General features: G+C 46.4%; 1 protein-coding gene across 4 annotated transcripts in view; it reads right to left on the bottom strand.

Moving 5' to 3' along the window:
- The window catches only part of PBX2 (PBX homeobox 2), a 248,920-nt gene that overhangs the window by 185,371 nt on the left and 39,269 nt on the right, over window positions 1–24,280 (bottom strand). For all 4 annotated transcript variants that reach the window (XM_078645857.1, XM_078645856.1, XM_078645855.1 and 1 more), the window contains exon 2: window positions 14,253–14,326. In XM_078645857.1, the coding sequence (XP_078501983.1) occupies window positions 14,253–14,301 (49 nt within the window). In that variant the 5' untranslated portion in view covers window positions 14,302–14,326. The remainder of the gene's footprint in view (window positions 1–14,252; window positions 14,327–24,280) is intronic.

Below are 24,280 nucleotides of genomic sequence, written 5' to 3'. Positions count from 1 at the left end.
AATAATCCCCATGAACAAATCCTACCCTGAAAAGGCAGCCTCAGATTGTTTCAAAGTGTCTCAAGATTGAGCAAATTAACAGATACTCTATGTATAAGAAGGCAGACCACGCACACCCCAATAGATGGACTGTTTCCAACTGTCACTCACTGACGAACAACAAGGCTTAATGCTTGGGGTCGCATTGGCCTCAAAGTTATGACTGGACTGGACTGCCCCTTTGGGGCGGGGCCAAATCGATTTAATAGGACTAGTCCCCCTATGCAGTAAGCAATATTTTTTTTTACCATAGGTAAATTGGCCCACCACCCTCCACTCCACGGGCGCCAAACCCATGCTGCCCAAGGCCCTGGCCATCCAGAGTGGAGGCGGTCTTCTGGGCCTGCACCTAGCCCTCCACAAGCATCCCCTTGCTAGCGCACCCCTGTGCCCAGTGCATTGCTTTACCTGCAGGCAGGCGGGCAACTTAGAGCCAAATTTCGGGGGGGCTGAACAAGATTTGGGGAGGGGGGGCTAATTCTTCCAGCCGTAACCAGAGTGGCTGTAAGAAGCGGTGAAAACATAACAAAATCCTCATTTACATTTAAATGGTCTTTTACAGACCTGTGAAGTACTCGGGTGCGGCTGCAATTAGACATCGCCAGCCGCGAAGCTGTGTCAGCCCGGGCTGTGCCAAAACTTTACCTTCCATAAGAGACAGCACCAGACAGGCGGTGTGAGGAGGGCGCCATATACCACATACCCCTTGGCCTCCCATTCTCAGACCGTAGTGTCAGCAGGACTGGGGGCACAGACATCGGCTCCCACGCACAGCGATACCAAAAGTGCAGGGAACACACGGTGGATAACAGAAGATACTGCGCAGTGGCGTAAAACTTACCATACAGGGGGAGTACAATGGGAGGCAGAGGCCCCAAGTCACAGCAGACCCACAAGCTGGACAAGTATGCCTATACAAAGGACTCCTCAGAGCCCCCAAGAGTGGACGCAGCACAAGCTACCGCCCAGACGTCAGACAAACCAGATGTCCCTGAGGAAGTGACCCTCCAGGATGTTATGGTGGCCCTACAAGCGATGCAGTCCTCGATGGGCTCAATTTCAACAGACATTTCCTTAGTACGGTCAGACCTCGCGAAAATGTCGGACAGGCTAGTTGATGTGGAAAAGACGACGGACGGGGCTGTCCACAGACACGGCGACGTTGCGGCAACAAGTGCAGAGACTGGAGGCGGACAACAAAATGATAAAGGCTAAGCTGGATGACCAGGAAGGCCGCTCCCGGCGTAACAATGTGCGCCTAGTTGGAGTACCAGAAAAGGCAGGTGGGCCAGCCCAAGATCTCTTCGTGGAAGACTTGATCAAGAACCAGCTGCAGCCACGAGGGATTTTCAATTATTTCTCGGTGGAGAGGGCGCACCGCGTGCTGGGGGGGCAGACCTCGCCCAGGGGCACCTCCTAGGCCAATTTTGGGGCGCATCCAACTTTCGAGACAGCGACGTCATCTTACAGGCAGCGCCCATGGCCCTGCCGATGAAAATCGACAACTCCGAAATTACTCTTTACCCTGACTATACGGCAGCAGCTACACAACAAAGGCGCAGTTTCACTGAAGGTAAAAAGGAACTGCGCACCAGAGAGCTAAAATTCTCAATGCTTTTTCCGGCTAAGCGGAGACTGGAATCTGAAGGGAAGACATGGTTCTTCGAGACACCAGGAGCGGCGTAGGACTGGCTGGAGGGATGGAAGCTAAGAATGACGACACACTGAGACAAGATTGGGACTCAAGACCTCTACAAAGTGATGAGCACGGAGACTGAAGGCGACGGACAAAGACATGGAATCTGCCTTGCTAATAAGAAACCGATGTCTGGAGCCGGAACTAGAATTAGAACACTGCACGCTGCTAGACCGGGACTAAGAACTTTGAGTGAAAAGGATGTATGACGTTACAACGCATGCTTTTACCACGCATGCTGTTACAGCGCAAGTATTACAACGCAAACCTTTACAACGCATTACACTTGGGAGTGCTGGATAGTGAATAGTTTAATTTACTATTCCAACTCCAGTCCCCGTGGACACCAGGGAAGGTGTTGTTTAGTAAATTAAAACTATTCCCTATCCTAGAGCGCCGCCCCAGTGTAATCCGTTGTAAAGGTTTTCGTTGTAATACTTGCGTTGTAACAGCACTGCGTGGTAAAAGTTTCGTTGTAAAGGATGTTTCCCCGAGTGAAAAAGAACACTGATCGGGGGGCATGGCCCCCCCACAGGTAGGATCTAGCAGATTATATGCAATACTGTACCGATAACTTTTCTGATTCGAGGGTCCTGACCTGGTCATTGAAAGACTCAACCCCGTTTGAGATGAGTTTAGTTAGGGATTTCAAGCACTCTGCTCAGTTGGGGTGGCAGGCAGTTCTAGAACCGCCGGGCAGGGAGGCAGGGCGGAGGTTGAGGTTGGTGAAAGGTTTGGTTTTAATTTAATTGTTATGGTTCATAGATACCGCACAATATGCTTGTACACACAGCCTATATTACTATTCTGTTCCTAGTAAAAGGATAAAAGATACACATGACACATATGACACTACGACGTGAAGACTCGCACGCCATCTCTCTTACACCACGGGTGCCGCCCCCCCCCCTCCCCCCTATCGATCATATCCTGGAATGTTAATGGGCTGGGGAACAAGATAAAGAAGGGACTGGTTCTCCAGTATTTAAAACGCAAGGGCTCGACAGTGGCTCTAATTCAAGAGCCACATCTGAGGGTACGGCCTGTAAGGCATTAGACCACTGGGGGTTCAAAATGGTAGGTCATTCAGAATTCACCTCTGGATCCCAGGGAGTGGGCATATTGGTTCAAAAATACCCGCCACTTATACTGAAAGGGACATGGACGGACGACCAGGGACGCTTCACAGCCTTGTCCTGTCAGTGGGAAGGGAAAATATATAACGTGGTTTCAGTCTACATCCCCCCCACGCTCCATCATACAGCTTTCCATGATCTTGGCAAATTCCTGCTTGGTCTTCCAGAGGGGAAACTTATTGTGGGTAGAGACTTTACCGCAGTAATAAACACCGCCATAGACCACAGGCCGCCCAGAGAACCTGCAAGACCCAATCAGGTTCTGAAGGAATTCATGGATGCGCTGGTGCTAATAGATATGTGGCGAGTGAGACACCCCACCGAGCAGCAGTACACCTTTCACTCTGGGGTGCACAACAGCCTTTCACAGATCGATTACATCTTGACCCTAGCAATAACCCCAGAAAGGATAATTGATATTTCGCATTTACCAAGGGGCATCTCAGACCACTCCCCGATACAATTTACATACACATCACAGGTTCCAGGAAGAAAACAAATCTCCCCGCTTCACCCGGGACATCTAAAGGTCCCTAAGATTGGTAAGGCACTTGTGAACGCCACGGGACAATATTTTGCAGAAAACGAGCACTCAGTGGAATCAGCAAGCACTTTATGGGAGGCATACAAATCGGCGATTCGAGGCCAAGCTATGTCCAGAATCACCAGCCACAAAAGGGAACAAAGACAACACCTAGACACTCTAGAAGAGAGAGTACAGAAGGAAGAGGTAGCCCATGCTGCAAGCACTAATGACACCACAGCACAAGCCCTAACATTGGCATGTCAGGAATATAGAACGTACGCATTGGAAGACACGAAGGCGAGACACACTGCTACCCAGCATAGGCTGTACGAACTAGGAGATAAGCCAGGCAGACTGCTGGCATGGCTGGAAAATAGGGAGAGGGTGAGCAGATGGATTGCCCAACTGACGCTAGAGGACGACGACACCACCACGACAGACCCACAACTCATAGCAGAGGGGCTAGCCACACATTACGAAAAGGTATATACGCCGCGAGCCACGGCCAGCGTGGATGAGAACATACCGTTTCTCCGAGACATTAACCCCTTAGCCGCGGCTTAGCGGCACTTGCGCAAAACGGGCGGGGCCGCGTCGGTCATTGGACGTTCGCAGCACCAGCGAGGTAGTGCTCCCGACGGCCAATGGCTGACGGCAGCAGGGAAAGGGTTAAAATGCCAACACTAACACAGGAAGTAAGGCTGGAATTAGAAGCACCATTTACGACTGAGGAATTGGGGTGGCGCTAGCGGCACTTCACACGGGGAAGGCAATGGGGCCTAATGGCCTACCGGTTGAACTGTATAAAAAAGTAGCAGGATCGGTCATGCCCCACTTACTTGATATGTATAACGAGAGTTTTGAAATCGAGACATTACCAAAAGATCAACGCCTAGCCACAATCGTAGCAATATATAATCCAGGTAAGCCTCCACTAAATAGTTCATCCTACCGCCCGATATCCCTGATAAATGCAGAAGCCAAGATACTGGCCAAAGCATTGGCACTCTATCTGCAACCCCACCTTAAGACACTAGTCCACCCAGACCAATCAGGGTTTATGCCCGGGCGCAATACCTCCCTCAACTTGAGACGTCTGAACAGAGTATTGGCTCAGGTATCGACGTTCCAAGAAGACGCGGCTATCCTCTCGTTAGACGCCACGATGGCGTTTGACCTTGTGGAATGGCCATTTATATTCGCAGTACTCCAAAAGATGGGGTTCAGCCCGACATACTGTGCATGGATTAAATTGCTGTTCACAGCGCCCCTAGCACAGGTCGTATCTCAAGAGTTTTTACACTGGGAAGGGGCACAAGTTAGGCCTGCCCGCTGTCACCACTCCTATTCGGGCTAATAATGGAACCGCTTGCCGTCTGGATAAGGCAGAACATGATGATCCGGGAGATGAGATGGGAGGCAGATTGGGAAGACAGAATTTCGCTATATGCGGATGATGTGTTAATATATTGAACGTCCCCGGCACGGTCGTTGGTGTGTTTACTGGATATTTGTACTGCATACGGGAGGGTGTCAGGGTACACTATAAACTGGTCAAAATCACTCCTTTATGTTGTACATGGTCCCACACCCAGGCTCCCACAGGGCTGCGAGCTACAAATCGCGACTAGACGATTTAAGTATTTGGGAATCTATGCAACATCACAGACGGCACTTTTCGTAGAAGAAAACCTAATGCGGCCACTCACAAAGTTCCGTACTGATGTTAAACATTGGAGGTCCCTTTCATTGTCGCTACTGGGGAGGGCGGCACTCTTTAAAATGATGGCCCTACCCAGGTTTCTATATGCCCATCAAAATACCCCGTTCCCAGTCCCCCCCTCCTATTTTAAAGCAATCGACGCTGAAGTCTCCACTAGATTGTGGGATGGGAAATCGGCATGTATAGCGCAACATAAATTAGTCCGCAGCTGGTATGATGGGGAATTGCACTACCTAGTGTGAAATTGTACTACTGGGCCGCACAGCTTGTTGTAATCAACCAATGGTTACATGCCCCGCAGGAGGAACCGAAACTCAGACTAGATAGATATGTACTGCCCACTGATCACCTGATGAAAGCCCTTTATACCAATAAGAGAAAGAACACACTCACAGGACCTACTGCTCACACACTCAAAATATGACATACAGCGCAAAGAATATTGGGATGGGAGGGAGTGTTGACACAGGCCACTACCTTCTGGGAGACCTGACGTTTAGGCACTTTAGCCAACACCAAATGTTCAAGGAATGGGATCTCATTGGTATCACCAAAATAGGAGATCTATGGGTTAAAGGGGAGGTCCTGCCCTCCGCGAAACTGCGAGAAACATATGGAATGGCTGAGAAGGAATTCTATAGATATATGCAAATCAGACACGCGCTCCAAAGCGTCATCCCCCCCAGACACAGGCTCCTCACTGACTATATGGAGAAAAAAAAGGCCATCTCCCAGACATATCATAAGTTAGTGAACAACCAGCCGGACCCCACGACGACACGAAGGGAAAGGTGGCAGTCAGAACTAGGAGACATGGAGGACTCAGAATGGCAGGACGCGCTGGCTTCGCCCCCAGAAGGAGCAATCCCATCTAAGCTCAAATTAATACAGCTCAAAGTGCTTTACCGCATACACTACACATGCACTACACTACATAAGCTGGAGCATGCGCCTGACCCACTGTGTCTGCGAAACTGTGGACTACCGGGTACATTCTACCACATAATATGGGAATGCCCACAAATACAATCCTACTGGGAACGAGTAATGAACGTGGTATCGCAGGTGGGGGGTGGGGGGTGGGGGGAGGGGGAGGTTCCGCCGGATCCCATGAGTTGCCTCCTGAATGCTTGGGAACCCACACACTTAAACTTGGCAATGCAAACCTGGACCGCGCTTGGGATGACAATATCAAAGCGAAACATAGCCAGGAACTGGGGTTCCGGAGTGCTCCCCACCTGCAGTGGAGAAATGACATGGATGCCGCTATGGTAGCTGAAAGGGCGGTATACACCCATAGAGGCTGCCCTAAGAAATGGAACAGAATCTAGGGAAAGTGGAACGAATTCAGAAGAAATCTGTGCGATCCTCCGCGAACAGAATCAAGCACGGATAACAGCCCGTGAACTAGGCACCATAAAGGTTAGGTTTATAAGATGCCAGCGATAAATGGTAATGAGTGTGAGAGAAATGGGAAGGGGCAAACGTATAAAGGTTACTGAAATGTGTAAAGTTATAATGAAAATTCATGTGGTGACCATGATGCATGATATATGTGATAAACCAAATGATAATGGAGATTGTTAATTTTACTGTGCAAAATGAAATACAATATATATATATATATATATTTTTTGCATTTATGACTAAAGTGGGGCACACGTGAACATCATCTTGATGGAATCAAAGCTGTGAAACGAAAGGCATTTCCTTTAGAAATTAACAAAATTGGAGGGGAGGGTGGGCATTTGATATGGGAGAATATGGGCAGTGCTCAACAAACCTAAACTAAGGACGATTTCCATGAGTTCCCAAATATCTTCGCCATTCAAGCAGGTAAAACATTTTGAAATGCAGAAACCCATGTACTTCAGCAGCAGCCTATCTGTTAACACCATAACGATTAACTGCAGTGTACCAGTGTTCTAATGAAAAACTAGAGCGTTTATGTTGTGGACCCCGTGGGGCTACCAAATTTCCCTTAAGCGGTGGAAAGCTGAAAGCAAGTGCCATGGCAGCGAGTTACAGAATAGACCTTCCCATCAGGGAACTCTCTTTTGCCAGGGCAGCCAACAGTCTCTGGTCTCTCCCAGCCTTGCCTAGGCGATACATCGAGTCGCAACAGGCCCTAAGCATGACAAGAGCCCAGTGCTTCCATTATCAGAATCTGGTGGCTTTAAACTCCCTCTTGTTTGAAGGGTACAGCAAAAGCAGCAATAGCAGCCACCCCCAAAATCTGTTCCCAAATATACACACACACCCAAATTGAGGACTGATCTGGTAAATCCAAACCTGATCATTTCATTCGGTGTGAAATGTCAAAGGGAAATAATTTTTGCCTGTACACCCATAGTGTCTTGGTAAATGGTTTGTTATCCTCGTCAGCCCTTGTGATCAAAAGCATTGAGGGGAAGCACGTAGTAGTACCACCGGAAGTATGGAGTGAGAACTATCTCCTCTCACTTTCCAGCACTCTAATCTCACCTAAAACAATGCCAGTTCAGGAGAGCATGTCTGGTCTAATCTCGCTGGAAACAAGGTCTACGTTTGGAGGGTACTCGAGGAGAATTGGGCCAGATTCTCGAGGCAAGGTCTGTGGCGCCAAGCTCCATTCTGGAGGCCACACCTGAGTCATTGTGTCCATCCAGTTCAGAGGTCACACATGGCACACTGTGTGCAGTTTTGGAAGCCACTCCTGGAGAACTGAGTCTATGTATAGGTGAGGCTCCCGGGTTTAAGTTTTTTTTTTTACATTTCCGTCTGTATCTATACATATTTATTTTGTCCTCATTTTATCTATATTTATCCAGATTTATTTTGTGCTTAGTTTAAAAAAAAAAAAACTCCGATGAGTATAGCCATTTACTGTGGAATACAGTCATCGGAAATTATCTGCATCGTAGAACAGCTTAAACAGTTGTAACACTGCACTTATTTAAGATCCATTAGAATTTATTTTTTAACTCTCCTACCTATCAGTCTGCACAGCTATTTGGCGAGCATGCATGATTAACAGTAGTAAGAATCGTCCAGAAGTAAACATATTTTATGTATTTTTCCATATTAAAAAATAAATGCAGACAGGAAAATAGATGGTTTTCCGTCTGTATTGATCTGTAAAAATGGAAAACCAGGTGCCTTATTTATAGACCAGACAAGGGATTTGTACCAAATTTTTTAGGCCAAACCTGAAGCACAGTCTCTAGTTTTAGAAGCCTCACCTCCATACAGTTAGGAATAGAAATGGCGACAATGTACTGCTGGAGACCCACACGGCACATACTTCATATCAAAATATTCTGGGGAGAGGCTCAACTATGTAAAAACACTGGTAGAGATGAAAGAGGGAACAAGGAAACGGCCACAGGACAAGAGGTCAGGTCAGTCTTCTCCTGCACCTCTGTGCCACACGGGGGCGCACTTTACTTCCATACTTTGTGACCACCTTCCTAAGCACTAGATAAACCAACATTAAAACAAGCCTCAGCAAAGCCAACAGGTCTGCCCATGGCAAATGTAAAGGTTTTGCAAATATGAGCAATACATGGCAAAACATATTCAAAAGGAAATAACGGGGCCTAGTCTGGGTACATCAGCCCTGACATTGAGCTGTGCACTCTTTCTTGTGGCGGTGCACAACAATGTCACATTATAAGATGGCCAAGGAGGAAGTAGGCTGACCCAATGCTCCAAAATGTGTGTGTGTGGGGGGAGGGGGGGTGAATAGTGGAGGGATAGAGGGGGGTGGAAGGGAGGGGATGAAAGAGTGAAGGATCTAGAATCTTTTTTTTGTTGAGTTCATAGCAGTAGGAGGGGGTTTGGGATGAGTAAAAGGGAGGTGGAGGGAGAAGAGTCCGGGGTAAGGGTTAAGAAAGGCTTGTTTGGGATATCTGAATAGTAAAAGAGCTATGAGATGATGCAAGGAGGGGTAGAGGAAGGAAGTCTAGAACGGGTTATTTTGGGGATCATAGTAGTGGTATGGGATGAATGAGAGTGTGATGGTAGAGGATATATTGATGCAGGTATAGGGGGAGGTGTAGGGTGAGAATAGGGGTACAGCATTATGCATGTACTTGTGAATTTTTTATTATGAATTTTTGATGCACGAGCTGTATCCAAGCCAGAGGTAAATACAAAATGAAAATCATAAGATCACATAACTCAGTTCACTCCCTAGTATCAAAAGCAGACCTACCCAACCTTACAAGAACAATCTTTTTGTGCATAATCGGTGGCTCTCTAGACCTAGGCACACAGCTATTAAGGTAGTATTTCTATAAAGGGCGTTCCACACTTGTATTTTTCCAAGTGACAGCTACAATAGGTTCTGGTAAGGTACATGAAAGAGCAGGTTTCTCCATTTGGGGTGCTGAGCTCATGGAACACGTTGTGCCTTCAGGTTCTCACTTTGTTGGATTGAGCTTAATTCATACTTATTTAACATTATGTGTCGCTTCCCTCGGGCTGGGACGATATGAAGTATGGGACAAACTGCTGCTGCGCTACAGTGCAGGTACAGTACATAACATTCGCAACTCTTTACAGCACAGTGCTCATGGAATTTACATAAGCCAGAGGGAAAAAGCCATTTAAAATGTATTTGAGGTTGGCAAGTACTCAGAGTGGTGCGTTAGGTTTTGACGTGTACTTTTTATAGAATTTTTTTTTTACTTCCTTGAGAGCGAGTGGACATGAGGAGTTTATTTATACACACACACACACACACACACACACACACACACACACACACACACCCCCCCCCCCCCCTTAACTCTAGCCTTATTGGGGAAGGCCCGTCTTGCTGCTCAAGCGAGGACCATAATGCAGGCGCGATAGAGCGGTCAGCGGGGCATTGACTTCTCCATGGGGCTAGAAATTCCAATTTTTAATGCACGCGACAGCCCCCAGAAATACCCGAAAACATGGAAGGGGTGGGCCGATTATCATAGTCCCTACCTTGAACCAGTTCCCCCAGGGCGAAGTATTGAAGATTTGCCCTGTGGATTTCATATTGGGTGCAGGCTCTGGGCCCGGTTGTACATTTACTGTTTTATCACTTCTGGAACTATGCATAAATGTAGGATGTGTACGTCAGGTGATCGCTTTGTTTTTGGTTTTCAATGTGCATTTTCTACAGATTTTGCTTAATATACCCTCATGTTTCAGAGGGACTCATTGTAAAACGTTGACATCTTCACCACTGTCATCTTATATATGCGATGCCTTGCCCTGGACCCGCCTGGGCTTTTTATTGTCTGTCAACAATAAAATCTGTTGTGAAAAAAAACTATACATATTTGCAATGGCTCATTTTGTCACTTCCCATACCAGGATCTGATCTCTTTGATTATGCATTTATTCAGACAGGGAATAATGAGGGATACAATGTATAAAGCGCACGAATACCTGAAGGCTTCTTGGCGCTATGCAGGGCAAAAATAAACAAAATCTAGGTAGTGTTGTTGAGGATCACTGATTGAATAACCAGGTTTTGAGGCCCTTCCTAAAAACCGAGATCAAAGGAGCTAATTTCAGTTCAAGTGGCAAACAGTTCCAATGAAGAGAAGCAGTACAGAAAAAACTTCGTACCCCCTAGGTGGCTCGTTTGAAGGAAGCAACCCCCAAAAGACTAGCTGAACAAGAGTGCAGTCTTCTACCTGGGATGTACCGCACAACATTTTTCTGGAAATAGGCTGGTGCATTTCCAAGGAGAGTTTTATAGGCTAAACAGTGAGTGTTGAAGGTAATGCAATGACAGACCGAGAGTCAATGCAGTTGTCTGATGGAAGCCCTAACTGACTGGAATTTAGGAATTCTTAGGAGAAAGCATGCAGCCACATTTTGAATGGTCTGCAATATCTTGAGAGAAACTTTAGGAAGGCTGATACACAGACTGTTACAATAATCCAGGTGTGATAGTACTATGGCGTATAACCCCGCCTTCAATAGAACAGAAGTAAGAATTTTTTTGATTTTCTTTTTACAATTCTAAGCCAATAAAAGAAGGAGTGTGTAATCGAATTGACTTGTTCTTTGAAATTAAGCTTCCTATCCAGCAGAAACCCCAGATTTTTTAACTTTAGATGTTGGCGTGGGTGCCATACCAAAGTCCGAAGGCCACCAGCTGGAGGACCAGATGGCTGGATTACTGCCAAACTGAAGAACCTCAGTTTTGGATGAGTTAAGCTTCAGGCAATTGTTGGCCATCTATCTACTAACTGCACTTATACAACTGTTAACCACATTCCCGGATATACTTTCACTTTTTGCCAGTGAGACTATTATTATTTGTGTGTCATCGGCATAGGACGCCAAGCACAAGCCAAATGATTTAATCAGATCGCTGCAGATACAGTAGGTGGCCCCTTTAAAATATATTTATAGCCCTGAGGATGGGGTACCCAGGGCCATAATAGGCTCAGGGAGAGGTGCCACATCGCCCCCTCCCCTTATTTTATAGCTGTTGCCTGGGGGATGGGATTCCCCATGGTCTAATGAGGCACAAGGGGAAGGGAGGGGGCAGGCTGTGCGCGCCCACCCCTACATTTTTTTGTTGTACTTGTGCCCAGGTGATCACTGCAGGTAATGTTGCTTATTGTGGTCACCACTGTAAACATGTTCAGTGTGGTCACTAATATAGATAGTAATATTAGTTAGTAGCTTGGGATGGTTTTCACAACATAAGTAGCTCTTATTACAGACCCAAGAGAATACAATAGCGACATTCATGTTCCGTTCCACAACTATGGAGATGTGGAAACTAGGGGACAAGTTTGGAACAGCACCTTTTTGATAATCTTTGAAATAAACGAAAATGTGGCACGCCTGTAGAGCCTGGTCTTCGTTTAATGGTGTGAGGATACACATTTATTTAATATAGCACTTAAAATGTGTTTAGACTTACATAAAACTATTTATTTACAAATCAGTCCACACACCATATCTAATATTACATCACTGTGAATCATACGATATACCTTTAGAAGCTGGCACCATGCTACAGACTAGCCAGTGTCCAATACCTGCTCATTGGATCAACTGATGACCATTTGAGATGGTAAAATATGGAGAAGATCAATGAGAGGGCAGGGACTGAAGAGCTCGAGAATGCCCTCACCTCAAACTTGAGATTCCAACTCGGCAACAAGATATTCATTTAACTTTTTTAAAAAAAAGCAAGTATTCAAATTTGTATTCAACTAAGAACAGGGCTGAGGCACAAAGAATGTCAGACACTTGTCTGGTATCTAAACTTCCCAGCCATCTCTTTAGGTGCATCTTTATGTCTGAGCAACTATTTGACCAATTTCCGGTGCTCAAAAGAAAGTGAAGAGGCAGTGTTGCAAAAGCTCTGGTAATATTGTTGCGTCTTTTGACCTAAATCAATCATCCACAGAATGGGTCCTCACACTTTAAAGACAAAGGACTCAACTTCAAAAACAAAATGTTAATTTAAAAAGTAACCCCCGCTTTAGAAACAACAAAAAGACCATTAAACACATCCCTCGTAGACAAGATTGGCAATGCATATGCACTGTCATTAGCAGACGGCATAAAAATGCAAGAGTAAGAAGAAGGCCCATGATTCAACCAGGAAGGAAACAAAATAGCCTTTTCTTAGCCAATCTATCTAAAATTATGTAGAATAATGGAGCTTACAACGAACTAGTCTGGCTTCAATATGGAAACAAACAGAATACAACAGTGGGAAGGAAAGCATTGAAGCAGTTAAAGAGGGAAAGGGGACAAAAGGGACAGACCGTACAAACGATTATGGTAAAGAATACTCAGCCACGTCCAGTGCAGAAACTACTGCACCAGTACAGGATGCACAGCCTGGAATCGGCCCAAAGGCCATTGTATTTCAAACAGTTTCATTTATCTCCATTGCATTCTAAGTAACTGAGAATCAAAGAATACTCAGCACAATAGAAAGAAAAAGAAGAGCTGTTAGTTAGTGCTGAAGAAAATGAAAAGTGATAGGGCACAGTGTAAGAGCTACTAAGGTGACATGGAGATGCAAGGAGGGTTAAGGCCACAACTCGGCGGCCAGGCAGGGGTAGGGAATGGCAGGAGTTAAGTTAGAAGTACTGAACAGTAAAGAAGGGTCACAGAGAGGTGCAGAGAAGGACATGGAAGTGTGTCAAGATGGGCAAAGATGTGGCACAGGAAAGGACGCAGCAATTTATTCAAAGTTTTATATAGCGCGAACAGGATCCTTAAAGATATCAGAGCGCTTCACAAAGACAGGGTAGGGGCAGTAGGAGTCAACAGAGATGATGGGAGCAGTATAATAGTCAATAACATGGTAATAACAGGGATAGTAATAACATACATAAAACAAATCAATATACAATCAGGTAAAGAAGTAATATAAGACAGCACAAGTCATTGATCCCACTACAGAGGTGTTCAGGTACCCCTTGGGTGTGTGGATGGCTTATACCAATGTTTTAGTATAGAGAGAATAATGAGTGGGGGCATCGGGAGAGTGGATCAGTAAACCAACGTGTATCATATCTTGGTCGGTAGTAAGAGAGTAGCGTAGTAGTGCCCCCATCAAGTAGAAGTATAGTGCCAAAGGACAAGGTGAGCAGTGATACAAAGCAATGCAGAGCAGAGCAATAAAAGGCAGAGTCGATGAAGGGATATTGTGAAAATATGGAGACAGTGTGGTAATGCGAAGAGGAAATAAGTAGAGAAAAAAGTGATGCGGATAAAGATTAGGCCAAAATGGTGAAAAGAGAAATAGTAAAAGGAGTTGGTCGCTGGCTATACTAAGTATATGTACTAAATCGTACTTTTCCTCCTTACCTACATGACATTCACACCATCAGGTACACGTCAGCCATGCCACAAGTACTGCAGTTTTGCATGCTGGGCATATTTTTCTATGGGTGTATTCACTCTTTTTCAAGAGTAACAGGGGAGAAGATAGGCACACCGACCTTCATTACCCACATCTCATGACAACTACATTCAAGCCGAGTACCAAATATGGCAAAAATCACCGTTAATTACTGTACATTCTAGAGCTTCGCCTTTGCAAGGAATAAAACCTGTAAGCTTCTCAAAAACACACACAAAAATAAATAATTAATTAAATAAAATAATCACAGGTGTTAAACTCACCAGTCTTTTCCTTGATTTCGCAGAGCACGCTGAAGAGAGCAGGTTTCATCCGGTGGCAGTTCAGAGCATGCTTCCTGCAGAGGAGAGAGGAAGATAAATAAACCTAAGGAAAAGCTCAACCCACAACCAACTGAATAAGAGGGAGCAAATACAAAGTACAACAGGAGGAAGACTCCTGTAAACACAGCCAAAACCTCACGAGAGAGACTAAAACTACAGAGGAAGGAAACCAGAACACGGAAAACAGATAGTGTGCCAAAGAAACAGAGGAGGAAATGAAATTCAGAAGCCCAAGGTCGGACCGAGACATCTCTAAAAACAAATCAGGTGTTGCGCGAGTTAAATAGAGGCAACTGAGAACAAGAGAGAGGAAAGCAACGAGGAAGGCTGAGGCAGGTGTGAAGGGGAACAGAGAGAAAGGAAGGTGGTCTCATAGGAAAGGAGCAGCACAGAGAAATGTACATTGAAACAAGGCAATCAGAAAGAGACTGAAAGATGCAATTTGGAGTGGCAGAGAGAAGCAAATGGGACCCACAGAAAAAAGTAAGGGATAGCAGAGAAACAGGATGAAGTAGAGTACAAACCAAGACAAATGAGATGACACACAGTAAAGTGGGAGCCAAGACAGCGTACAGTGAGAAAATGAGACGTGGCAGTGGATAGCGTAAAGTGAGAGCACAGAGACAGTAGTGGGATCAATGACTTGTGCCGTCTTATATTACTTGTTTACCTGATTGTATATTGATATGTTTTATGTATGTTATTATTATCCTATCATGTTAGTGACTACTACACTGCTCCCATTACTTCTGTTCATCCCTACTGCCCCTACCCTGTCTTTGTGAAGCGCTCTGATATCTGTAAGGATCTTGTTCGCGCTATATAAAACTTTGAATAAATAAATAAATAAATACAGAAAAGATAGTTGAAAGGAAAGGGAGAGGTCAAGACAGCATACTAAAGTGGGAGCCAGGGTGGCAGCGGGAAGTAAAGTGGGGCAAAGACAGTATACAGTGAGAAGTAACAGTCAAAAGAGAGTAAAATGGGAGAAAATACAAAGTGTGTGCCATAGAGGTAGTGGGAGTAAACTGGTAACTAAGACAGCATTAAGTGGGAGGCAGTGGGAAGTAAACTTGAAGCCAAGGCTGCATAAAGTGGGCTCCATAGAGAAAGCTGAAGCCAAGATAGCAAAGTAGAGTGGGGGGAAAATAGGGGGAAATAAAAGTGGAAGCCAGCGAGAAGTAAAACAGTAATCAAGACAGTCAGAAGTAAAGTGGGTGATCATAGAAAGTAGTAAAGCAAGAGAGACAGAAGCAAAGTCATAGACAGAACGAAACAAAGGGAAGAACCAGATTCAGAGAAAGAAGCAAAAGGAAAGGGGAGAAAGACAGATGCATAAATAATAATAATAATCCACATTTGTAAAGCGCACAATCACCCGTAAGTGTCTCTAGGCGCTGGGGGCCGTCTGGAAGATTAAGCGAGCTATTGCCCAGAGTCACATGGTGCTGGGCTAACCTGCCGCCGGAGCCGGGGATCGAACCCTGATCCCCAGATTCCAGCGTCAGTCGCCCTGGCCGCGGCGCCACACCTCTCCCCAGAGAGAAAGAGCCAGAAACAAAAAGAGTATAATGGAAGATAATTGGGATTCAGAGGGATAAAGTGAGAGTCGGAGAGAAGCAAAGTTGGGACAGGGTGTGGGTGAGCAAAGATGGTGCCATAGAATTAACAAGCATTTACAATGCAACGGTTTCGCCTTTGCAAAAGTGAGAGCTATTGGCATTGTAAATGACAACATTTTTATTTATGTGTTGGTTTTGAAAACAGATAAATAAATGGCATTGTCATTTACATTGCCAATAGCTTAATCTCTCGCAAATGTAAGACCTATTGTACCCTACTGGACGAGCTCCATCAGACAGCAATTACTACCACACACACACATCCCGAGCCAGCCACACAAACACACCCAGAGCCACACACACACACACACACACCCAGAGCCACACACACACCCAGAGCCACACCCGCCCACACACCCAGAGCCACACCCGCCCACACACCCAGAGCCACACCCACACCCAGAGCCACACACACACCCACACACCCAGAGCCACACACACACACACTCACAGCCACACACCCAGAGCCACACACACCCAGAGCCACACACACCCACAGCCACACACACCCACAGCCACACACACCCACACACCCAGAGCCACACACACACACACACACACCCAGAGCCACACACACACACACACACACCCAGAGCCAGAGGGAAGCAAGCACAGAGAGGGGGCAGGGAAGCAAGCGCAGCGAGGGGCAGGGAAGCAAGCGCAGCGAGGGGCAGGGAAGCAAGCGCAGCGAGGGGGCAGGGAAGCAAGCGCAGCGAGTGGGCAGGGAAGTAAGCACAGCGAGGGGGCAGGGAAGCAAGCGCAGCGAGGGGGCAGGGAAGCAAGCGCAGCGAAGCAAGCACAGCCTTGTCTTTTCAAGAAACCAAGGTGACCTCAGGCGGCGGGAGAAGAGTTGGTTTAGTTGTGGTGAAATCCCTTCATTTTCCGATTCCTCGATTCCTTCCTCTGCAAATAGGAAGGGCTATACGAAGGCTAATGCTTGTATCTAGTTACATATAAACAGTGAACATTAACATTTATATAGAGCTCACATGGGGGTCATCTCCTACAAACATCTTCCCTTGTAGCAGAGATTTGCTTAAGCATCCTCTGAGCTGAAGGCTACCTTTGTGAAGTGTGCGGAGCTCAGCGGGATACGAGGAGGTGGGCGTGCCCTAGTTTATTACCTGGCTCAATGTACATTGCTGTCCATTAAGCCAGTGCTACCTCTGAAGTACACACGATTTAAAATGAGTAACATCAAACGTCTAAAATGCCTACAATACAAAGTTCAACAGTCACGATCCCAAACTGCGAAGCCAAGTTTGTGTGCTACAACGTGTAATCTGGTAACACAGGGACGCTGGAGTGGTCTTTGATAAAGCCCTTGAACCTCGATTTACCACAACATTTGTGTGCATACAAAAAGCCTAGAGAAGATGAACTCTTGTTGAATATTAACAAGCGTCTAAAACTGAAACAAGAAACTCACTGCAGTGCATATACAGCGATCTCGGCAGTCGATGCATTAACCCACCGAGACGCGCTCCCAGCAGTCAAATAATGCATGCATACATAAATAATAAGGGACCGTGAGCAACCAAGAATTACGAAATATCTACGACTCTGCAATGCAGTGCGTGTGCGCCCGTGTTGTAAAGAAATGCAGAGCACGGCACGGCAGCCTCCATAGTAAACCGCTACCTGAATGCACGGATAGCGGATCTGTAAAGCGTTGCAAACCCTGCACTAAGTATAGCCGAAGACTCACCTTCCTGGAGGGCACGATCCACCTTGCGCCGCTTCCCTCTCTGTGTCTTGGTGGGATGCATGAGGCAAGAAGGATGCATCCGGTGATGATGGGGAAATCACCGCTTTAAGCAGCACCAAGTTCAGCATCCAGTGAACAGGACCGGCGAGGACTGCCTGCAACCAGCCGACAGACCCAACATGGCGGCTCCCTGTCATGGACTGCCATCTGGCTGGGTGCCCTGAGAGCACAGCTGCCTCCACAGCGTGAGCCCAGCAGGGAAACCGAAAGAAAGGGACGGAGAGTAGGACCACTGCAAAGAGTCTGTTCAGACTGGGTGTGAGCTTTGGGAACATAACTCAGACTGTGTGTGTATTAAAGTATTTAATGGTGCAGCAAGTGCAGTGGCACCGGGCGCAGAACATTGAGGGACCCATTGAATCCGAATATTCACTACTCCAACAGAAATCAATGTGGGCATTTTATTAGCCTGCAGCAGGGTCCTTGGCACTCTTGCTAAGCCTCTACAACCCAGAGAAGCTGTGTAGCTTCAGCTCTAGTCCATTGTGGAAGCAAAAGGAAGGGCCTGAGAACGAACATAAAGTATATTTGATTGGCTTGGGTGATTTACAGTTCTCTGTGCGCGAGTTTAGTAGGCACCCGCACTCTGTGTTGCCAAGACTATCAAAACTTTACCCAGGTTAAAATTTATATTTTAATTACCGTGTATGTCAGGGGTCCCCACTGTGGAGCATTAATGGGCTGGCTTGATTTAACAGCAGTGCCAATTTTTGGACAAAAGATTACAAGTTATAAAAAAAGCCGTCAGCGCCTTTGATGCCTAGCAGTTCCAGGGGTCAGTCACCAGGGCACATTTCTCGTCGAAAGCGTCGCATAATGGCAGCTCGGGCGCGTGGCTTACACCATCAACATGTCGGGGAGGAGATTTCAATTTTCTCCGGGTTCTTATCGCCGCTTCCAAGGCTCGCTCCGGCTGCTCGCCGACCATTTTCCCTTTCCCCCCTCGGCTCCCGTAGCATCCCATCTGTTTGAAGCCCTAATGGGGCTTGCAAATTACAGGGAGTGCCACGAACGGTCTGGTCATCTTCGCTCAAAAGCTGTCATGTGTTAGTAAGCACGCTGACATGTCACACACAGGGAGACAAGAGTAATCGCCTCCTAATAACGTGACAGGCCGTCTCGAGTTTCAATGGCACATTCATTCTGCACACGCATGCTTTTTACAGGCCCGCGGTGTTTTGCTGTTGACTGCAGGATAACAAGCACCTACGAAGACACAGGGGGCGGGAGAGGACACGGACGGCGGGAGGAGGGCGGGAGAGGACACGAACGGCGGGAGGGGGGCGGGAGAGGACACCAACGGCGGGAGAGGACACACGAACGGCGGGAGGGGGGCGGGAGAGGACACGGACGGCGGGAGGGGGCGGGAGAGGGCACGGACGGCAGGAAACGTGCACAGGACAGCGAGGGAGGGGCGGGGAGGCACACGGAGGGGGCGGGAATGGACAGCGCATCTGAATTCACTTTCAGTGAAAGGGGAGGGAACGGGGAAAAGCGTAACTCCGCCCTGGGAAAAAATCTCGGGAACGCCCCCGAATCTGGTCCGGCCTTGACGGACAGATCCGGCACTCAATGGCTAGCCTCCATTTATGGAGCTAGCCAATGAGAGCCGGGGGACGTTCCCGAACTGCTTAGTGTCGACATAGGATTTCACCTGCGCTGAAAGGCTGCGCAGAGCGCAGCCTTTCGGCAGGCGAAACCCAAAAAGGAAGCACAAAAAGGGTTTCAGAAAGAAATGTCAAATATAAATCAGGAAGAAAAGTAATGCTAAGCACCATAATAAAGTCAGAGACGAGAAACGAGGAAGCAAATATTAAAGATTTCAAGTAGGCACCAGAGACTAAAGGTAATAAACAAAGCAGGTGCCAGAGAGTATGAAATCAGAAGCCAAAGAATGAGAGACAAGGAGATACAAAAGCGAAGGAAAGCCCAAAGGTGGGCAGAATCCATAGGGAGTGAGAGTAAATAGCAAAGGGGGGTTCAGAGAAAGAAGTGAGGCAGAACCCAGGGGGAAAAGTAAAGTTGTGTATCATAGAAAAAAGACAGAGAGAAGAAATGGGTAAAACAGATAGGTGGAAGAATTCAAGATTATTCAAAGAAGAGAGAAAAAGCGAGAGAGTTAAAAAATAAAAATGAAGTAAAGCAAGTTCCAGATCGAGCGTGAAAGAAGAAGAGGGCAAGCATCAAACAGGGAACCAGAGACAAGAAAACGCAAATATGTTGGGCACAGAAAGGGGCAGAAAAGGGAGTAAAGTGGAAAAAAAGAAATACAAACTAACGTGGAAGCTAGAAGGGTGAAGCCAAGTGAAACAAAGAATCGAAACAAAGGCAAGTAAAACTGGTAAAGCAAAAAAGACGCAAAACAGGAGCCAGAGAGACAGTCAAAGTAGGTGCCACAGGAAAAAAAAAGCAAGGTAAAAAGAAATCAGAGGAAGACTAATAAAAAACAAGCATTGAAAATGCAATAAGTCTCGCCTTTGATTAAGTTAAATAAAGGCATTTGCTTTGCTAATGGTATTGTATAGAAAAGCAAATGGCTTAATCTTAATGAAAGGCGAGACCTATAAAAGTTTGTTGACAAAAAACTCTGCAGCGAGTACAAACAGCTCGGGGAATGCTAAAAACAACCACCATGCAGGCGGCCCGCACTCAAAATGATAAAAAAAACTGCTTACAGACATAAAAGAGAGCGTGTAACTCCGCGAGTGAGAGATCCAATCCCGGTGGGCGGGACCAAAAGGAGACAAGGCGGCAACAAGGAGGGACTAAGAAGCCTCGTTTACAATCAGAAGCCAGCGTTTTGCAGGTAAGATGACGCTAACCAATTAAAAGATGGGCGGGGCTTCAACTCCACCTCCGAGAGCTTTGGCATCTGTATTGATTCCAAGAAGCTCTCATATGGCGAGAGCAGCGCATGTGCGCTGCTTTCGCCAACCGAGACCTAAAAATTGTAGTTATAGGGAAAGAAGCACAAGAGATGCAAGAGTGAGAAAGAAGAAACGCAAATCCGAGTGAGAAGAAAAACAAGCATTTGCAATGCAATTGTTCTTGCCTTTGGGACCTTTTATGTATTTAGCTATGCAGCACATTAGCCTGGGTGCTGAAACATCTACTGTTCTTTAACGTGGAGGGAAAGTAAGCACCAAACTGTGTGACATGCCAGGTATCGGAACACAGAGAGAAATATTGCCTTTCAGTAGGAAATGGGATAGTCCAATGCTCTGTTTTTATATAACATGAGGGCCTTGGGTGGTCATATCACTGAAAATACAAGATTTGACAAAAATATTTATTGTCTATGGGTGCTCGTGGAAGACAATTTCCATTAACAGGAATCTAGAGAATGCTAAAGTGATTCTGGCATTTTTCTGACCTCTGCAGGTCGTTTTCTATCAAGACATAAAACAGACAGTTGAACAGGAAAAAAAAAGTCCCTACGCGGAAGCAGACGAGTCCTATGGCTGATCTCCAGATCCCACAAAGTTCATACACATATAAGCATATACTAAAGTGTATATACAAGAGGTATGGAATGTTCGACCTAAAAAAGGAGATGCATAGAAGAAGCGAAGAAAAAAGTGGGAGGAAAAAAACTGGGTTTAAATACACAGAGCACTCTAGAAGTAGGAGAGAGGGGGAGAACTAAATCGCCACAAAAATGTGGGGTGCAGTAAAGCATGAGAGAGCGAGAAACACAAAGGTTAAGTGCAAGAAAGAGAGGCAAAAGAAGTATGTAAGAGAAATAGAGAGGGGGCAAAGGTAAAGCGTAAGCCACAGAAAGAGATGGGGGGGCAAGGAAGAGGAAAAAGTAGAGTGTGAGCAGGAGGGAGCGAAAGGAGAGAGAAAAGTAAAGCGTGAGCCAGAGGGAGTGTAGCGCTTTCGAGCAGCAAGACAAGGTGTCGTGTACACGGCCGCACTACATCTCCCAGAAACCCCTGAGCTCAGGCGGTCCGGAGATCGGTACCGGCTGAGGTACATAAGCACCTCCCAGGAAGGGGAGGGTGCTTGTTAATCCTTCCTGTTCCATAGACTGAGCCTGTTGTACGCCGGAGTTCCGCGGACGCTTTCCTTCCCGCTTGAGGACGACGCCGGAGTTCCGCGGACGCTTTCCTTCCCGCTTGAGGACGACGCCGGAGTTCCGCGGACGCTTTCTTTCCCGCTGGCAAGGTAGGAGAAGATAGCGCAGCTGTGCTATCCAGTTTGCTCCTATGAACTTGCTACTGTCCTTGATTACTTTCGTTTGCTGAATACCTATTGGTAGTGTCTTAACTACCGCGTACTTCGCACCTCCCTCCCCTCCTTGTTCTTCCACCCTGAGAAACTATTCCGGGACCGTCCTAGCCTGAACAGATCCCTGATCAGACACCGTACCGAGTGCTGTGGTGTTCAACAGCCGGATATTGTCTGTGGATAATTGTGCAACAGTTGATGTGATTTCGGGATTACTCGCAACCCTAAACACCGCTGAGCACACAGTGAGTGTTTTATTATTAAGGTTTCTGTCTCACGATGAGAAATCAAACTCTCTACTTAAGGTAACCAGTTCTTCTTTTGTCTCCATAGCCGTCCCGGGTTCAGAGAACTCGCTCCTTAGACCAGACTGTGAGGGGTACTCTGCCAGCGGAGTCCTTTATTGTTATGTCCCCATTCCCTTTTTCCCCGGAGGGCGATCTTTCCTAATTGTGTATTACACGTTGGGGGAGTTGGCGCTTGAGGGAACTGGGGACTTATTCTTCAAGCTGTGGTCCCTGCAGGCAAGACAAGCAAAGGTTAGTGGCAAGTGTTTTCTATGTTGGGCTAAGACCTTTCTGACTAAACCTGACAGAGAGCTATGCAAAATTCAAGACTATGAGAGAGGGGGAGAAAAGTGAGGGGTGGATCAGCAAAAGAGAAAAAAGTGAAGCATGAGCCAGAGAAAGAAAAGCCAGAGAGAAAAAGGTGGGAGGGAGAGAAGTAAAGAGTGAGCCAGAGAGAGCAAAAAAGAGTAAAGCAAGAGTTGAGAGAGAAAAAAAACAAGCATTTGCAATGCAATAGGTCTCGCATTTGCGAAAGTTTAAGCTATTGGCATTGTTAATGACAATGCCTTTTTTATCTGTTTTGAAACCAACATATAAATAAATGGCATTATCATTTACAATGCCAATAGCTCAAACTCTCGCAAATGCGAGACCTATTGCATTGCAAATGCTTGTTAAATTGTGGAAATAAATAAGAGCTGAAGTTGCAGCCCTTGCGTGTCCTATTATTACCCAGCAGATGGCACTAGAGGCTTGTTTGTGAACTTTGTCTAATGTATTGTTCCATTTACAGTTTATTTGAGCAAATTAGCTAATCTTTGGTGGCGGCTTTCGTGTGAACTATTGGTATGGGCTTCATCGTCTGTTGGTTGCTGGGGCTGAGGGCTCATGGAGAGTGGACCAAGTTTAAAAACACCTGTGTGTGGATTGTGGAAGTGATAGAGGGGTGACCAAAAGGAACCATGAGTGAGGTCGCCCTGGGAGAGAACGAATCACACAAAGGAGTGGCGGGCAAAGTTGAAGGCGATCGCAAAGGTGGGAAAAAAGCCCACCAACACATATGAAAATAAACTGAAGAGCACAAATACATGTAATCGAGCCAGTCGCAGCAACGGACCAGGCTGTTGGAAATGTCACAGTGAAAGCCCCTGCTTTTTATGCCCAACTTGAGTTGAGGAGTAGGTGGGAGTGATGCTGGTCAAACAAGTCCGTCCGTGAAGCAGGGGGCGGGGAGCGAGCCTGCTTAGAGGAGAAAAACATATGGCCTGAGAAGCGTCCGTGAAGCAGGGGGCGGGGAGCCGAGCCCTTTGATGTAGCGCGGCCGTGGAAACAAGCAATTAGGGGGAGGAGAAGGGAAGCCAGCGCACGCTGGGTAAGCCTGTGGGAGGGACGCTGATGGCTTTGAGGTGGGGAAATGCGCGTGCTTGTGGTCACGTGATTTCACGTGAACTCGAAGAAAACCGCACCGAAAAACCCTTGGTTTGACGAGTATTTTGACCACTAGAATTCTCTCCATTTTCCATTCCTGCGGAATAGAAAAGGCGAGACCTAAAAAGAATGTGGAGTGTGAGCCAGACAGAGAAAAGGTAAAGCATGAGCCAAAGAGAAAAAGTGAAGCATCAGTCAGGAGGAGAGAAGGGAGAAAAGTAAAACATAAGCGAGAGAGAAAAAAGTATTGTGAATCAAAGAGAGCAAAAAGTAAAGATTGAGCCTGGTAAGCAAAAGGGGGAGCCAAAAAGAGATACGCACAAAAGTAGAGCTTGTGCTAGAGAGGCAAAAATAAAGCATGAGCCAGACAGTGAGAGAAAAAAAGTAAAGCATGAGCCAGACAGATAGAGAATAAAGTAAGAGACAGAGAGATAATGAAGTAAAATGTGGGCCAGGCAGAGAGATAATAAAGTAACAGACCGAGAGAGAATAAAGTAAAGTAAAGCATGAGCCAGCCAGAGAGAGAATAAAGTAAGCGTGAGCCAGCCAGATAGAATAAAGTAAACCATCAGCCAGCCAGAGAGAATAAAGTATAGTGTGAGCCAGTGAAAGAGAGAAAAAAGTAAAGCTGGA

This window comes from Lissotriton helveticus, chromosome 5_1 (assembly GCF_964261635.1).
Source record: "Lissotriton helveticus chromosome 5_1, aLisHel1.1, whole genome shotgun sequence".
Lineage (NCBI taxonomy): Eukaryota > Metazoa > Chordata > Amphibia > Caudata > Salamandridae > Lissotriton > Lissotriton helveticus.
This window is presented reverse-complemented; position numbering and strand designations above follow the sequence as displayed.